Below are 17,242 nucleotides of genomic sequence, written 5' to 3' on the forward strand. Positions count from 1 at the left end.
GAAGACATTCCCACCAACTTGAATTAGTGTTTATGTAAGTTTTATAAATTTTATAATATGCGAAAGGACCATGTTTAAAATCTTCTCCCGTTACTGCAACAAAACTAACCAAAACCAAATGGCAATTTAGTATGCACAACTACATTTCATAACTATACATCAAACAAATTATAAAAAGAATAAAACGTTTTCTGGGGAGTTGCAGCACAAGACCATTTTTTTTTTATTTCATTATTATTATTATTTTTTTTTTGTGGGGGGGGGGGTGTTTTTATTATCATTTATTTGTATCTCTCAGATATTTTTTTATCGTTATTAGATCTCGTTTTGTTCAAACTCCTTTCTTTTTTTCAAGAACATGATGATAATTGAATAGCAAGCCTATTAAATAAAAGTACCATTTCTATCTACCTGTACATGTAATTGGGCACGTGAATTGAAATAACATGGGGAAATATGTTTCATTACCAAACACCTGACTCATAAAGGAAATCTAATAATTAATGTCTATTACATTGCATGAATTGACAGTGGAGGGTACTTAATTCTACCATTAAATGGTGTTACCATAATTAAAGTAGTTATTACTATTGTGTGGTCAATTCGGACACAATGCAAACATCTTTATTATGACAAGTAGTCCCGTTTTACTCCGCTTTTAGGGGCACCTTACCAAAATAAAAACAAGTGGAAACGTACAGCTTAAGTCCCACTTGTGATAAGATCTCGAAACAGGTAAGTTAAGAAAACAAACATTATCTTTCAAAAATATATGAAACTGAGTAGCAAATTGAAATATTGTTTCCGTGGAAAATGGCCAGCTACTTTAGGTATCATGTTTAAGATGGAATTACATTTTGAAAAATATTCAAAATGTGCAATCAACTTAATGTAACTTGTTTCATTCAGAACCCGTTCTAGCGCCGAAGCTACAATCGAAGTTTGATCAAATATTTCTCTACTCTGGACTATCAAAGACACACATTTTCATATTTATTTGTAGAACAAAATGAAGAAGTTGGCAATATTATCAGTAATGGTGCTGTTATCCAACGTACAAATGATTTTGGCCCAGAACAACTTTCTAAGTGGACTTTTGGTTGGTGGCGTTGGTGCTTGGTTTTTAAATAATGCGTTGAGAGATCGGAGACGATTTGGAGGAGGGTTTGGTGCAGGTCTGCCATTATTAGACGGTTTTGGAAGAAGGCCTTTCCCAACATTTGGTGGAGGTTTCAGAAATCCAAGAGGCTTTTCACCGTTTTTTGGTTAGTTAACACAAAATTTAATTTTAATTTAAGGAAAAAAGACAAAAAATGAATGATTCGACATTTACGATAAAGCCTTAGACACCTGTATACATGTAGTTGCTATTTTTTATTGTTTTATCTGTCTTTAACCTGTACATTCTTGAACCATATTTACAATCAAATTACATAGTTAATCTTAGTTGGTTTTCCCCAGTAATCATGTCATAATTTGTTTTAATCGTCATGCGAAAAATTAGCGATGTAGTTAATGATCGTTTATTTTAACGAAGTATTATTATCTAGTAGATAAGTATAAGAAGATGAGTAATTGTCTATGAGGTATAGCTTTTTGAACAAGTATTAGATTAATCTTTGTCATTTATTATAAATTTGTTCAACAACATAATGTAAAGGGCATAATTTACAAACCTCATAAGTAACACAACTTTTACTGAAATCTACAAAAGTTAAAAGTAAATTTTCGCAACTATGATCCTCATAAAGATTTTGAAATCGATCTGAACTATTGCCATTTGTAAATGTAATATTTAATAATTAAGACAAAAAAAAAACAAATGTATTGAATGCTTAATTTTCATTTCTTTTTTTCTTTTATTTTTTTCTTCAGGTTAAACAACTGTGAAATATAGTCAATGTAATATAATAACTTTGAGAACTAGAGTATTCTGGCTGACGAGGTTGTCAACATTAGAAAGATTTCTGTTTCAAAGCTGAGTGATTATTGGTGTTCATGTGACAAATAATGTATGACTGACAAACAAGACGTACAAATAAAAAAGTATAAAAGAAATATGTTTGTGTTAACTGTATTCCGCGAGACACAATACTATGCAAACAACATGGATTATATACTATAAGATTTGTCAATCATATTTTATTTATTTTGTCATTTTGAAGATTTGCCTTTTATTTAAAACATGTAGAATAAAGTTGCAATAAATTTGTTTAACTTAACGAAACAAGTTGTCGTTGAATACATTGATTCGAGAGTGTCCATTGAAATAGCTCATCATTTTAAGTACTTAGGCATTTCTTGATAGAGTTATAGATATCAGATTCTTGATTAAACAAAAAACAAAAAAAAAGTTATCTATGAGATTACATAATAATAAGAGTTTTGATTGTATACTTCCAAAGACGTGATCGCCTGAATATAGCTGAAATATTGCTGCTCGGTCATCAAACTCCCAACCATCATCATCCAAAGACGTGTCAGTTCGATTCTGTTCATTTATGTTTTCTTTTCAAACATTCTCATATAATAAAGATTATGGTCTGGTGTATAAATTAAGATGTTTGTCTTTTCCTACTACTGTATTTTGTGATGCCGATTTTTTTTCTATTTTGTTCATATTTACAAATAACAATAAATTGTTATCTTAAAAACTCTTTAAAGACTTATTGGTTCTAAAATCTGTTGATTGTTTGAATGAATTATGGACCTTTGACTAACACAATTAATGCAGTATGCATTCTTCAAATGATTTTCTTCCGGCTGGGGACAGTAAACTTTGTTAGCTTTGTGTTTAAATTTACAAAATGCACATGCGTGATAATAAAATACAAAAAATAAAAATCATGTATATTGTCATGATCCGTTTTCTACTCAATAGAAAATTTTATAAAGAGTCATAAAACATGAAAATAAGAATTCTGATAGCCAGTGGTGTCCACTCTCACTACGTGGTTTACAAGAGTAATCAAGGGAACCAAGGTTATAGCGGTAATCAAAAGAATGTAATCCAGGGACAAAGACCAGACATGGAAAACAGACATACACAACAAAGAACATAAAGTAACTACAATCATACATACAAAGTAACAAAAGTAGATGAACAACTCGGACTCCATTATATATTATATCTATATTTTTTAATTGAAGAATCTCAGTTTGGCTTTTGGTACCTTTTCACCTACTTTAAGTTTTAACAAGTATGATTCTAACTTATTGTTTTTAATTCAAAATAAAAGTCGCCTCTTGAAGAGTTATTAAAATTTGAGAACTATGATTGAATGAATTGATCTTTTAACTGTCATTCAACAATGGTTTTCAGTACATTTGTGTCCATATTTTTTTATCATTCCAAATAAAAATAACTCGTACATCGTTTAGGACGGACTCAGCAAATGATATCCACTTCAAGTTATTCGGATTTCTGGGATGCAGAGCAAACATTACCTTATATATGATAAATGATAATTTATTATTGTCAGTCAGTAAACTATTCCAATATAAAATAAATCTGCTTTTGATTATTATTTTCATAGAAAATCTGCCTAGTCCACCGTAGATTATGTAATTTGGGGTGCTATTCCTCACCTTTAAAATGTTTTTACAAACTGACGGTGTAATTTCTGAAGACTATCTGTATTTTCAAAACCCCATATTTCTGAACTATATATCAAAATCGGAATAACTAATGAGTCAAACAGTTTCAACTGTAAATCAATGGGAATAGCTATATTTTTTTTATTTTCCTATAAAGAGCGTATAAAGCCTTTTGTGTTTGCTCAATCAACTTTGTCTTCGCTTTACAAAAGTTACCATTAAAATTTACAGATTTACAAATATTTACACTTTTTCTTGACATAAAACAGATAAATCCTTCAGCTTTTCCACGTCATTTTCAGCAAAAAAAGACTCCAAGTCATTTAAAAACAATGAAATTAGAAAAGGTGATAAATTTGCTCCCTGTTTAACTCCAGCATATGAAATAAAAAAAATAGAATATTCGTTTCCTAATTTGACACAGGTTTTGATATTTTGATACATATTAAAAATGACAGTAAATATTTTTCCTTTAATGTTCGATTTCAATATTTTTTGCCACAATCCAGCCCTCCATATAGTGTCAACAGCACTTTCGTAATCAACAAATGTACAAAACAATTTTTTACTAAAAGAAAAATAAATAATTAATGAATACAGGACAAAAATGTTATTAACAGTAGAAAACCCTTCGCGAAAACCTGCTTGTGCATTGGATATGAGGTTCAGAAAATTTATTCAGTCTATTATGCAGTACTGCAGAGAAAGTTTTACTGAAAAATGAATTCAATGTTATTCCTCTGTACATGTTTGGGTCCTCTTTGGAACCTATATTTTTATAAATAGCTATCATAATACCAGACAATCAACTTTCTGGTATTATTCTTGTATCTAAAATAATATTAAAGAATCTAACGAATGCTGAGGAGAAGGTCCATGTCTTTGTCGTTTGCTTGGTGGTGTATCACTAACGGACGGAGCCTTTGGGGAGGTCTTGTGGTTTGCATGGCTATCGTTTAGCCTATCAGCAGTTGGATCGTGAACTGCTTCATTTGGTACATATAATACATTGTCACGAACCATGGTAACTTGACTATTGTCTTTTTTTCCTGTTTCATGACCGTATACAGATCTGTTCGTCTCCGTTCAATTTCTTGTGGGAACTGTTCTTCTATAGCATATGGTATACCTCTAAGTTTGTGGGCGCAACTTAGAACATATTCTAGATCTTTCCGATAGAGGAATCTAGCCACAATGGGAGGTCCTCTTCTATCACTATGTGGAGCTCTGAATCGATGCACGTTCCCAAATTCAAGGTGGTGTTTAATACCTAGCTCGTTATAGAGAAAACTACGTATTAAAGACTCGGTGTCCTCATCTCTCTCGCGGTACAGACCTATTAATATTAAGTTGTACTTCATCGACATTTCAGGTCAAGAACATCAGCTTTCAGTTTCTTAATTTCTTCAGACTCAGCAGCAGGTTGTATAACTGGCTGCAAGACAGGTTTCTTCTCTAACTCTTAAATTCTAGTATCTTGATGGATCAAGGTACGAGTGTTCGTTTTAATCTGTAAGTCAGCATTTTTTTTCTCAGTTTTATCAAACAGATTGCTAATCCCCTGACAGCTTTACTACAAGTAATGTAGTTATTACTTATTGCAAGGGTAATTGCTTATGCCGAATTATACAGTGTATACATGCAGGTTCAGGGCATCCAAATTTTTGTGAATACCTTTGAAACATACATCTTCTCAAGCATTCTTAACTGTCTTTTTGAAACACTGCTGACTAAACACATTCAAATAGTTTTTTTGGTTGTCTCGTCTGTGATCATTTCTAGAATATTTGTGTGAGTTCATCATTATGTTTATCTGTACATGTACTACCTTTGGAGATGGGGTTACATTTTCAGAATCTGTTTTATTCTCTAAGATGTCTTCCACTTCCTTAGTGTGATCTCCTTGATCTTCATATCTAGAATCTAAATGTCTTTCTGGTAATATATTTTAATTTACTTCTGGAATGTACTCTCCTATTTCTAATTTAAATTTGAGTTCCTCATCACCATCTCTGCCAAGTACTACTTCAGTAAAACCTTCATTTCCTATAACTATTCGACTGTACTTACTCTGGTACTGAACATTTATCTGGAGTCTCAATTACTTTAAGTACCTCATCTGCTCCTGTATTTAAGCCAGCGATTTCACACTTTGTAGACTTCATATAGACTGTGCAATAAGATGTTTTCATCTCACCCGAACTGTCCGGGTATTACTCTTCTCCAGATCTAGAAGTATACTCCTATGCATTCTCTTTATTTTGTTTCCTGATATTATGTAGTTCTTTTATGTTCATTTCTGGGTATCCAAGGTAGCTAGAGCTTTCCAGAGCGGTGAAAATGACTATTATACTTTTGTAGGATATATACACCATGACATGTTAGTAATGCCATTGTTTTTTGTTCCAGTCATTTATTTTAGCTGTCAACTTGCACTACATTCAATAATCCCCTATTATAAAACGGCACTGTTTTCTATCGTCTAAAATCTTATTATATTGCATTAGGGTGTTGGTACTGTGTACTGATCTCTCTGTCCTATACTATGCTGTTCTTGAACATCGAGGATTGTGTAATTTATCTTGTGTTTGCTTGTTGAAGTTCAACAATGTGGCAAAAAGATTGGACTCTACTCGTTTAAGTCCTTTGCGTACTAGATTTACATTTGTAGGCAAGATTTTGAAAAAAAATATTGATTTGGTGCATTAATTAGATTAAATTTCCTTGTCTGTTGAAAACAAATAGTGCAGAATTAACTTGTGATTGGTTGGTTTGGTAAATTATGTTGTGGCTTTAGACCTTTCGTTCTGCATATCTCTTGTTCCCTTAATATGTCATTAAATTCTTATAATGAAATTAAGTAACTTTTGTTCATTTCTCTAGTCCTTTGTAACTTCATTAATCTCTTGACCTCTTTTTTGTGAGTTGAATTGAAGCTTTCAGCTTCGTGATTAGAATGTTTGTGTTTGGCTAATACTTCTCATAATCTTGTTTTTTGCTGATCTCTAGGGTCAAGATTCTTTTAAATTCGATTTAAATTATCTATTTTTTATGGTGATTGTTTAATTTATGCACAGGGGAAAATTAATTCAAAATTGTGTCTCTTTCAAATATTCTAATGTCTCAACAATCCTTTTGGTTTGTAAATTGTCGTTTGCATTAATTTTGCAATTGCAACGTAGGATCCATGTTTGTAAATCATAGTCCATAATCGAGCTGTCATGAACAAAGAACCATTGTAAAAAGTTTGTCCGTTTATTCTGACATCAAGTTACACATTAACGAAAGCAACAAACATACATGACGCATCCAGATAGGTCTAAATCTCAACCATAATGTTAGATGATAAAAGTACGGGAATTGCAGTGACAAATAATAACGTTAAACATACACTAAAAATATAGATTGGCGTCGCTCACATAATGCAAGGCCATTATAACAATAACAACAGATAACAATAAAACTTAGACTGTGTGACTAGATAGCGAAAAGTACCGGACCGATATGAATTTTCGAAAAAGGCAAAATTTTCTCGATAAACTTTAGTGGCCTCCAATTTATCTCCGTTGATTCAATGATAAGGAAAAAACTGGCACAGTGCATTGAGTTGGTTGCAGGGCAGTGATTGATATAAAAGTAACTATTCACTTTAAAGCAGAAGATGCCGAAACGTCGATGTGTAATCCAGCATATGACGTGAGTTTGCATAGAAACACTTATACATTTTTACGGATATGAAAATATTTTAATTTGTACAAAAACGTTTTAAATTACCAAATTTAATAATAAAAGAATAAAATTTCTTCCATATTTCATTTATATTTCACCACTTTTTAAATTTTTATATTTTTATTTTTAATAGTGATGTTTTTGGATTGTACTTAATAGTCATATAAAAATATTCATGCAATTTTGTTTCGTTCATATAAGCATAAATTCTGCAAATGCGACTACTATTCCATAAACGATTATTTTTTTCTGCTTATTTAGAGAAAGTTATTTTATTTCTACCAACCATGAAGACAAAAATTTGAAACAGAAAATTACATGTTTTTTTCTTTCTGAGAAATATGATTATAACTTTTCCTTCAATACTAATTATTCCTACCACAACACTTGTTACTCCCGTAGTGGTATTAATTCAATGTGGATCCTGAAAAATTCGGAAGATCTCAGTTCAAGATTATCATCAGAGTATAATAGCATTAAATCATAATTTTTCTACACTCTATACTTCTATTCCCTATAATCAGTTAAATCCCGACTTAAAAACATTATACATAGTTGTTTCTGAAAAAAGATGGTACACCTAGATACAAATATATAGTTCTTGGTAGAGATCCCTCATACTTCGTAAAAATAATTCCGAATCATCTTCCGAAAATATACAAAAGATAAAAGATGTTTTCAAAATGCTGGAATTTTTTTTATCGAAAGCATATTTGTCCAGAGTGGTGGAGCGTTTTTCAACAAGTGGTCGGGAACAAATTGTGCTTCTCTACTTGCTGACCTATTCCTTAACTCTAAAAAGGCTGACTTTATAACTGATCTGATCCGAAAGAAAATAATTTGTTTATCAAGATCTTTTAAACTCGCCCCTTGCAGGTCCGGGTATCAAAAGTATAGGCCCGCAGCAGCGCTAAGCTTGTCGTAAAAGGCGATTACATAGTGCACCGAACCCTGGCCTGGGGTTAGGGCGCTCTGCCAACAGCGCAATTGGGTTGTGTGACTCAGCTGTAAGAATGGGGTAACCCTCGCGTATTACATGCTGGGGTCATCAGGCCTTAATACAGAATACCTGACCGCAAACCATAGTGGTGCAACGTGTTGGGAAAGATGCCACGTTCCTCGCACGTTAAAGGACCCTTCTGTGGTATTCTCCCAGAGTAGGAACCACAGGATGCTAAATTGCCCGACCCTACCCACCTCCCTATTTCCAGTGCGAATCAAAATGTGTCGTCCCCATTATCCTTGTGTCCCATCCCATATTTCGTTTCATCATCATTTCTTTCTATCATCCATTTCATGTTCATCGCCTGAATATAGCTGAAATACTAATGCTCGGGCGTTAAAACCCAACAATCAATCAATTAATCCTTTAATCTCAGTTTCTGCTATATAGATAACGTAATATCTTTAAACAATCCTAGTTTCAGGGATTTGATATACATCGCATCAACCCAAAAAGAACTTAAGATAAAGGATACTACAGACACTGTGAAGTCGGCCTCATATCTTGACATACACTTAAGAGATCGGTGGTAAAGGAAAACCATTTACCAAACTTTACGACACACGTGATGTCTTTTCATTCAGGATTGTCAACTTTCCTTTCATCTCCGGCAACATCTCTTTAGCAGATGCGTATGGATTTTTCATATCACAACTCGTATGTTTTGCCAGAGCTTGCGGAAACTATGCAGACTTTTTGTATCACGCTAGACTTCTTACAAATAGGCTTCTGGAACAGGGTTATGTTGCTACAAGATTGAAGACATCACTACAGAAGGTTTATGATCGTCATCATGAACTCGTGGATCGTTACGGTGTATCCATCTACGCCATGAAAACTGATATGTTCAACGTGTCATAGTTTTTCTTTCCTCTACCCCGGACTTGACTTTTTATGAGCAATTCGGCGGGTGTTTCTAGAAAAGCAGAGGACGCTCCCAGTTTTTAGTAGGGTCCGAGTTGCTTGTTTACTTTTGTTACCTTGTATGTGTTATTTAGTTACTTTATGTTCTTTGTTGTGTTTGTCCGTTTTCAATGTCCCTGCATCACATTCTTTTGATTCCCGCTAGAATATTGGTTCCCTTGACTACTCTTTCGTACTAAGAAATGGAAAAGGGGGATATGAAATGGATGACAGTAATAAGACAATGTGGGATTGACAGCGTGAGAACAATAGAATCAATTACTAGTAATTGCCATAACCTTTATGATCTTTATGTTGTTTTTTTCATGGTCATAAATATAAATACTCTTATTAGTCCATATGATACCATAACGCATGGGTATGCAGTAGCGACTATTTACAGATTTCTGAAAAAGAGTAAATTTCATTACGAAGTGAACTTTGGTGTGTTCATTTTATTTGTTGTGATACTCGGCAATAACCAAAGTTTCCGTTAAGTGAGTATACTTAATCATTGTTAGTTTGTTTGTTTTATGTTTATTATTATCTTATCATTTTGATATTTTCTTAATTAGAAATCAAGTTACAGTATTGCGTTACATTGACTGTATTTTAATAAGTAGGCTTGGAATCCAACGACGTAAATATAACGATTGACATCGTCTGTGTTTATAATTAAATGAAACGGGGATTGGGGATAACAAATATGAAATAATCTTTAAAAAATGATAACATCACTTCACATTACAAATTTTCTTACAAATCCATATGCCTGTTTTAAAAATAAACGGAAAATGAAAAGTTTGAAAAATATCAAATACACTTGTCAGCAGTTTGTAAAGCGAGTTCATTAACAGTGATAGAAAAAAGAACAGATATGGTGAAACGCAACAAATGCACCAGCGTATAGCTTAAACACAAAATAATACTTTCAGATCTTCAAACAAGTGTAGATAGACCTTTAGGTAAACTCTGGAAGGCCCTAACAACAAAAGTAATCAACGGTAACATAACGATAATACTTCCAAATTAAAAGTAAAATAACAGCACGAAGACACATTAATGACCTACATCTTCTGATTGTGGACGGGTGCATGAAATATGCGGTGGGATTAAATTAGTTTTATAAAGCCTTGACCAATGAGCGAAATTTTGTGTGAAATATCCACACAAAAAGATGTTTTTTTCATTTAATTCTACGTTCCCAAAGGATATAAAAAGAAATAACCTAATGATGTTCGTTTATGAACTGGTGATTGCCTTTCCAGCTTTAGTTCTACCGTAGCAACAGTTGATGTTATTGTTATGAGTTCACTTTTGTAATATCCAAATATGTATAGATAAAACTCATTTATATCTACAGGTAAATAACATGAATTTGTCAACCTTAACCACAATTGTACTGCTCATTTCGACTCAGTTGGTTGATAACGTTAACACCCAGAATTTTGGACCATTTTTTGGCGGACTTCTTTTTGGTGGTCTTCTGAGTCGAACATTCCTTCGACCTCGGCCGATCTACAGACCAGTCTTCCTTCCGCAGCCCAATTTCTATGGAGGTGGTTTCTTCGGCTGATTTTAAGTATGTGTTTAAAGCGTGGTTTTCGCATTTATGTTTTTTAGTTCATAATTTAATATTTCAAAAGTGATTGCTAAAGCAATTTCAATACTTTTTTGTATTTTACTTCCAATTTACTTTCTTTATGGCGCTGAACGGTATAATGCCTTGAAAAAACTACTGCAAACATATTGATTTTCACGGTATAATCAATTTCAGGAAGAATAGACCAGTGCAAAAATAGTACCCGTGAAACTATTTTTTAACAATTCTATAATTCTGTGAAACCGCGAATATGATCACTTGACAGAATCAGCAAAGTTAAGTAACCATGGCAATAAATACGTTTACAGTACTCGTATTTGCAGGAATATTATTTTTGTGCTTTTGTACAACGGGATACTTGATAAATAGACATAATTGGAACTGAACAGAATACCTACTTATCATGAACATTGTTCAACACTTATAAAAGAAAAACAACTACCATATTTATTCGTTTATATGTTATTTACTTACTCACATGTACAAATGTAGTAAAATTACTACTATAACACAAAACAAGTAGATAAAAAAAAAGATAGCCGACGCAGTAAAATTTTGTTCCTTTAATTACTTCAAAGTTTCTTCATTTGTGTCAAGAAAATAACATATATGGCACGTCATTTTAAATTTTCTTTACTGTTTTTTCGAACGCCACTTTGTTATCAGTATTTGGCCAATCGGGAAACAGAATTGCCATCAGGTGACTTGGGTTTCCATAGAACAGCGTCCTCAAGGTCAAAGGGTAAAAAGCGAAACTATACCGACTGTGTTGGAAAAAAAGTACAAAATTAACTAGCAGCTTGTTACATTGCAAATTTAGATGTTTGTTTTCTTTTTCAGTTTAAAGATACTGTAACATATGAAAAATAATGAAATGTAGAATCAAGGATTGTATATTGATCTATTACATAAACAAACTGGTCTGTAATACATTATTAATAAAGCTGAATTTCGTCTAAAGAATAATCTGGGGATACATAATTATTAAATAAGGGTAATCCGTGAGTGTGAAATGAGCCGGGAACCTCAAATGACAGATGAAAACAATGATATACACAATGGAACACAAAAATGCACAAAATGAGCAGCATGTAATCAAATAAAACACTGGGCAAACTCACACATTTAAAAGAATACCCTGCTTCACCCAAAACATTCGACTTGTCGTCCGCTAGAGGTTGTTTGTGAAAAAAAGAACATTTTTGACAGACCGAAGCAGTTTGTCATGTTGGAAACTGATACTTCATATCGGCAAATCAGGCCATTGATGTTATACACAGCTGAGACATTTTCATAAAAAGGCGATGATGACCGGATGGTGTGAGAGTTTTTAGACGAATGCACCATAAGATGGAGCAGCTTGAATGTAACTGTAAATCGTGAGATTTCGTGGCATTTGGTGATGCAGCAAGATCTGTAACGCAAAGATTAAAGCATCATGATTATTTTCCCTCGGATATTTTAAATACGTTTCAGGAACAAATTTAAATCTGTGCGAATGTAGATTAATCGCAAAATATGCGAAAAAGACTGCGCGAAAATGACAAAGTATCGGGAAAACATACCGATACATCAAAACAGAAGGACATTTCAGAGACATCAGTATACATAATCATAACGTACAAAGGGAGAGACAATACAATGTAAACAACAAAATAAAATACAATTGCTTATAAAAACTGAAGATAATTAAAATAAGACAATATTTACTCTCACCACTAAAACATGAGTAGTCACAGAAGCACCAAAAGGGTAATCGCGTCCGGAGGGCGTCGCAATTTCAGTGGGTTGTCATTCTTACCTGATTTGTTAGGCAGTGACACAGTTTGGATTTCTTCATGCAAGTAATGAATGTGTGAAAACGGAAAAACTAATTTTTTGCCATATATTTTTTTTTTTGGGGGGGATAGGCTTCCTCCTTAGATTTTATGATAAAAATAGACCTGTATTTGGTTAAAAAATGAAGTAAGCAAAAATTGATAGAAAGAAAGTTCCGAATAATGCTTTTAGGTGCTTTAACCGATGAACTTGGGTATTTTAGAAGAGTGTAAACAAAATGTAACAGATCTATGGAGATAATCCTCAATCGGATTTGAAGTAGAAGTCTGTCTTATGAGTATAAATCATTTGTGGTGCATTTTTTTTTTAGATTTTAGCCGGTTTTACATGACTTTTTACTGAAATATTTGATAACCGATATATTAAATAACTGTTTTCCACCAGCGGCATTATTGTGGTGTAGTCGTCGTCTTCTCTGTTTGTAAAAATACACACTGTAAAAATAAATTTACATTGCTGATGTACTAAACACTTTACATTAATAAGCATTTTTTCTTTGTTTTTGATATCGGAATCAACAAATTAATTATAGTAAGCTTTGGTTGTACTGAGATCTCTCATTGGTACTCTTCTCATATATAATTAAAGGCTTAACATCTGATAAAATGGTGTAATGAATTTCAGTATTTACATCTACTTTTGTGAAAACGTACATTTATGTTCTTGCTCAGCGTTCATTTAATCCAACACTTTCACTGCATGTGTATTATGTTGGTTCATGTTTGAAAATAAGCTTACCTTATGGTTGCGGCGATCAAACACAACAGACTGATAATGAAAACTATAAAAGGGGCATTAACTGTGTTTGGAGACGCTGACATAGACTGCATCGTTGGAAACACGTGCTGTGGACAATAATTGTGCAAGTGATCGTGACAGTTGTAAGTAAACGTGCAGTCTGTACATTTTTCTAGTACATCACAACATTCCAGGTCCTCAAAACAGAGGACGTATGTTGTTAATGTAAGGTTGCAATGGCATTGTCCTGTTGAACATTGGAATAGGATAGACTTGTATTCCGCCGGGGGACAAAGCACTGGAAGGAGACGTTCATCTAGTGATACAGTCTTGATTCCTTCAAATTTGGGAACACCTGGCACATTCTGTAACGAAAATGTAACGAAATTGTTTTGAGGAAAGTTAAATACAATCATGAAAAGGGGTTCAAATACATAAACGGTTTCGAGTAGGACAGAAACGATTTTCTCATTTTTTTTTATATCTGTATATATATTTTCTGTTTTTGTTTCAAGAAAATCGGAATTTAAATCAGGAACCTTATCGGAATTATATTTGTTTTGAAATTATCTCGAATTACATGTAACCTTAATGAAGCTTATACAAACTTAAAGTACAGTGTTCAACTCTGTCCCTGTTGGAACCTGCCGTTTTGATACATTAACTGAAGACAACTTTCACAATATAAACTGGTCGTCGTCGGTTTTCTGATTTTAGATATGTTCGATAAACTTGAGGAATTTCATCCAAAACCAGAAGAATATTCACTTTGAAGCAGTATCTTTCTCTTAGGGAGATAACTTGCACACTATTAGTTGTTCGTCGTTGGTTTGTATCAATTGTCCGAGAACTATATTTACGTCAATCATTTCTAAGTTGAAACGTTGGAAAAGGGGACAAAAATATGGAAAAAAAGTGTCAATCAGTGAACAAAATAGACAATGAAAATGACTTCCAATGTAATTTTTTAGGGAACACAATCTGGATCATGTGCAATAAAAAATAAGAAATTGCACCACACTGTCGTGCTATGCGTACCTCCAAGGGGTCGTCAAATATTTCTACATATATTTCAAGAAATAAAATAAATGTGAATTTCCTTATTGAATAACTTTACAATAGTCTTCATTTGACGGAAGATGTATGACGACTCCACATTGGATTTATTGTCCTTGGGGCGGGGGGGGTTAAAAAATTACGATTTTGGTGGTTTTTAGCTTATAACTTAACACAGTAATAGATAGAAAGACACTTTCAAATGTTGAAACGGTCCTTTCAAGGCTTTCAACAATCCTCAGTGGTCGAACTTATATGACTATCATTATTGGAATTAATGCCCTTAAAAAAGCCCAAAAAAGTTAAATTTTGTGGTTTTTAGCCTAAAACTTGAAAGAGGTAGGAACTTTGAATGCTCATCGTCTTTTACATATATTACCGAGCTTTGCATTCACCAGTCGTATGCCAAATCTAATACTTTAAATGCAAAGAAGCCTGTTTGGCTCTATGAAAGAACTTAGGCAGTAAAATGAGCTATTTACCATCTTCAGGCTCAGCACTTTTTAAAGTAGCAGTCTTTCTAAAAATCAGACAGGAGGTGATTCAAAAACTCACCTAATTCAGTTTTACTTCTTGTTCAGAAACATTAAGAGATTACATAATCAGTCTTAGTTTTTTCATTTGGTTGTTGCGCTTTGAGATAAAAACTATACAGATTGTATGCGAAATTGGCACTTTGCAAGAGTTATCGTTATTGTTTTTGTTTCATTTGGTTGATTTAGTGGGAGATGAATGTATGATTTTCTAAAAAGCGCAGATCTGAGTTCAGAAATGACTATCTTTTGATAAAGTCATATGTAGACGGAAAAAGCATTGTTTATTTGGTGGGTTTTTCTTTAGCACGAATCACTTTACCATTGGTAGTACATGTATCTGAATTTTATGTGGACTGGTACTTAAGTACTCTCCGGTCAAGTATTAAATAAAAGCTGATTTGTGAGAGTAAAGGTAATAGATCTTTTCAACACGTGTTTTAGTAGACAAATAAAAAAAGGTGTCTAGGCTAACCTGTATTACTTGTGAAAATACATGTCTATTTCAGCGAGGACTTTTGTTTCATTCGTGTCGGTGTTATGTCACATTCTGTGAAGTTCACTTTATAATGCAACTTCGGAAAAGATATGTAAGAACTAGAAGATGCAATGTTGTATCATATAAGTTTAATAAAGATGCTTTATTGCAAGTTGAATATTTGAAAAAAAATTTGTGATAGTAGACGCTGTCACTGAGGATCGAATATTAGTACCTCACAAAAAGTATATGTTCTTGTATTATCCACCTGTTGACATAAAAAGTTCAAGGTGATCTAGGTCATATTTTTGGCGTCTGATAATGGTTTTCTAACAGCAAGGAAAAGCATGATTCAAGCGGTAATCAAAAAGAATATTTTTTAAGGATAAAAACTAGACAGTGGAAACAGACACACACAACTTAAAATAAATGTAAATAAGCAAAACAGACTCCATTAGAAACATGAAGCATGTAGTATGGCGTCCTCAGCTTTTAGACACAAATAACTTTAAATAGAAGTAAATGAACAGCCAATACTCCACTAAAAACTGGGAACACATACCTTATGCACCGGTAGAGTTAAATAGTCCGCTTTTCTTAAAGCTATCGCCGAGTTGCTCGTAACATTTTCCATGTCCTGGGTAGATGAAAGAGGGAGAAAAACTTATAAACTGTGAAGATGGATACGGTGCATAACTATTTATTAGTTCATGATGACAATATTAAAACTTTTGTAGTGATGACTATTATTAAGTAAAATAACGCTACACCAGAAGACTAACTGTAGGAAGTCCATCGCAATACAAAATGTCCGCGTAATTTTGGCATGCCCTGGTATAACGTATTTTGTTATAAAAACTCCATATGTAGGTGCTGAATTGATGTTACTACATATGAAAGGAAAACGAGGAGTCATCGAGCTTGTCGTATTAGTCGGTCACGAGTTTTTCCTCTCCATCGATCTTTAGGCTAAGATATGAAATTGACCTTATGATGTCTGTAGTGTCCTTTATCTCAAGTTATTTAGGCTAAATGCGACGTATAAAATCTCCAATTCTATGACTGTTTAAAGACTAAACGTCATCTATCTGGCTAAACGATGCTCCTCCTTTTTGGCTAAGCTCAGCTAAAAAGTCAGCCTGAAACTAAGATTGTTTGTCAAAATTGAAGAATAATCAAGAATACTTTAATCCTAGTATATAATGATACTCGAGATATAGTTAGTGCATAACATGTAATTTTTTGGGGTTAATTCATTTTTATGTGTCGCTCCCTTCCGTGGTGATGACAATAATGTAGGTCCTTTGATTCGTCTTCTTTAAAGCTGAACTTCATAGAGGTCACGTTCTCCACAATGCCCTAGAGATTTAATTGCCTGTTCTTAGTTGCGATATCATCGTTTGTTATTTTGAAAAAAAAAATTAGCAAACGTCATGATTATCTGGACTAGCTAACAACGTTTTGAATACTCGGGGATAAAACTTTCCGTCAGTAGAAGAAAGTTTAACTGTCGCCTCAACCAATATATTTAATTTCTTACCTGACAACAATTATTTTCTGTATCAGTAGGGTATGTATTCATATCCTTGGCAGTGTCTCCGTAAGCATAATAAAAGTACAGGAAAGACAAGTACAGATATACTATGTAATATTGTTTCATTAGGTTTGGTTATCTATCATATATAAAGAATTGTTTGAATATACGGATGACATTGGTAGTACACATGCTTTATCATTTCCTACCGGATAATCTTTCAACATCC

General features: G+C 33.2%; 1 protein-coding gene and 1 long non-coding RNA gene across 4 annotated transcripts; one reads left to right on the forward strand and one right to left on the reverse strand.

Annotated features, from left to right (window-relative positions):
• Positions 1-662: 662 nt before the first annotated feature.
• LOC148625156 (uncharacterized) lies at positions 663-2,174 on the forward strand. 2 transcript variants are annotated; one of them, XR_015920187.1, is made up of 3 exons: positions 663-735; positions 1,004-1,265; positions 1,876-2,173. It is a non-coding gene; the product is annotated as an uncharacterized LOC148625156 (long non-coding RNA). The 2 variants fall into 2 exon arrangements; XR_015920188.1 differs by lacking the exon at positions 663-735 and having other exon boundaries at positions 778-1,265; positions 1,876-2,174.
• A 9,102-nt stretch (positions 2,175-11,276) lies between these two features.
• On the reverse strand, positions 11,277-17,212 carry LOC148625157 (uncharacterized). Of its 2 annotated transcripts, XM_088568464.1 has the most exons (4): positions 17,020-17,212; positions 16,042-16,116; positions 13,413-13,777; positions 11,277-13,108 (listed from the first exon to the last, which is right to left on the reverse strand). In XM_088568464.1, the coding sequence occupies exons 1-4, from the start codon at positions 17,137-17,139 to the stop codon at positions 12,988-12,990; spliced, it is 681 nt and encodes a 226-aa protein (XP_088424590.1). In that variant the 5' UTR covers positions 17,140-17,212; the 3' UTR covers positions 11,277-12,987. The 2 variants fall into 2 exon arrangements, with proteins under 2 accessions (XP_088424590.1, XP_088424592.1); XM_088568466.1 differs by lacking the exon at positions 16,042-16,116.
• Positions 17,213-17,242: the final 30 nt, after the last annotated feature.

Source organism: Perna viridis, chromosome 2, assembly GCF_037379345.1.
Source record: "Perna viridis isolate PV_CMFRI_1.1 ecotype Kerala chromosome 2, ASM3737934v1, whole genome shotgun sequence".
In the NCBI taxonomy this organism is placed as follows: Eukaryota; Metazoa; Mollusca; class Bivalvia; order Mytilida; family Mytilidae; genus Perna; species Perna viridis.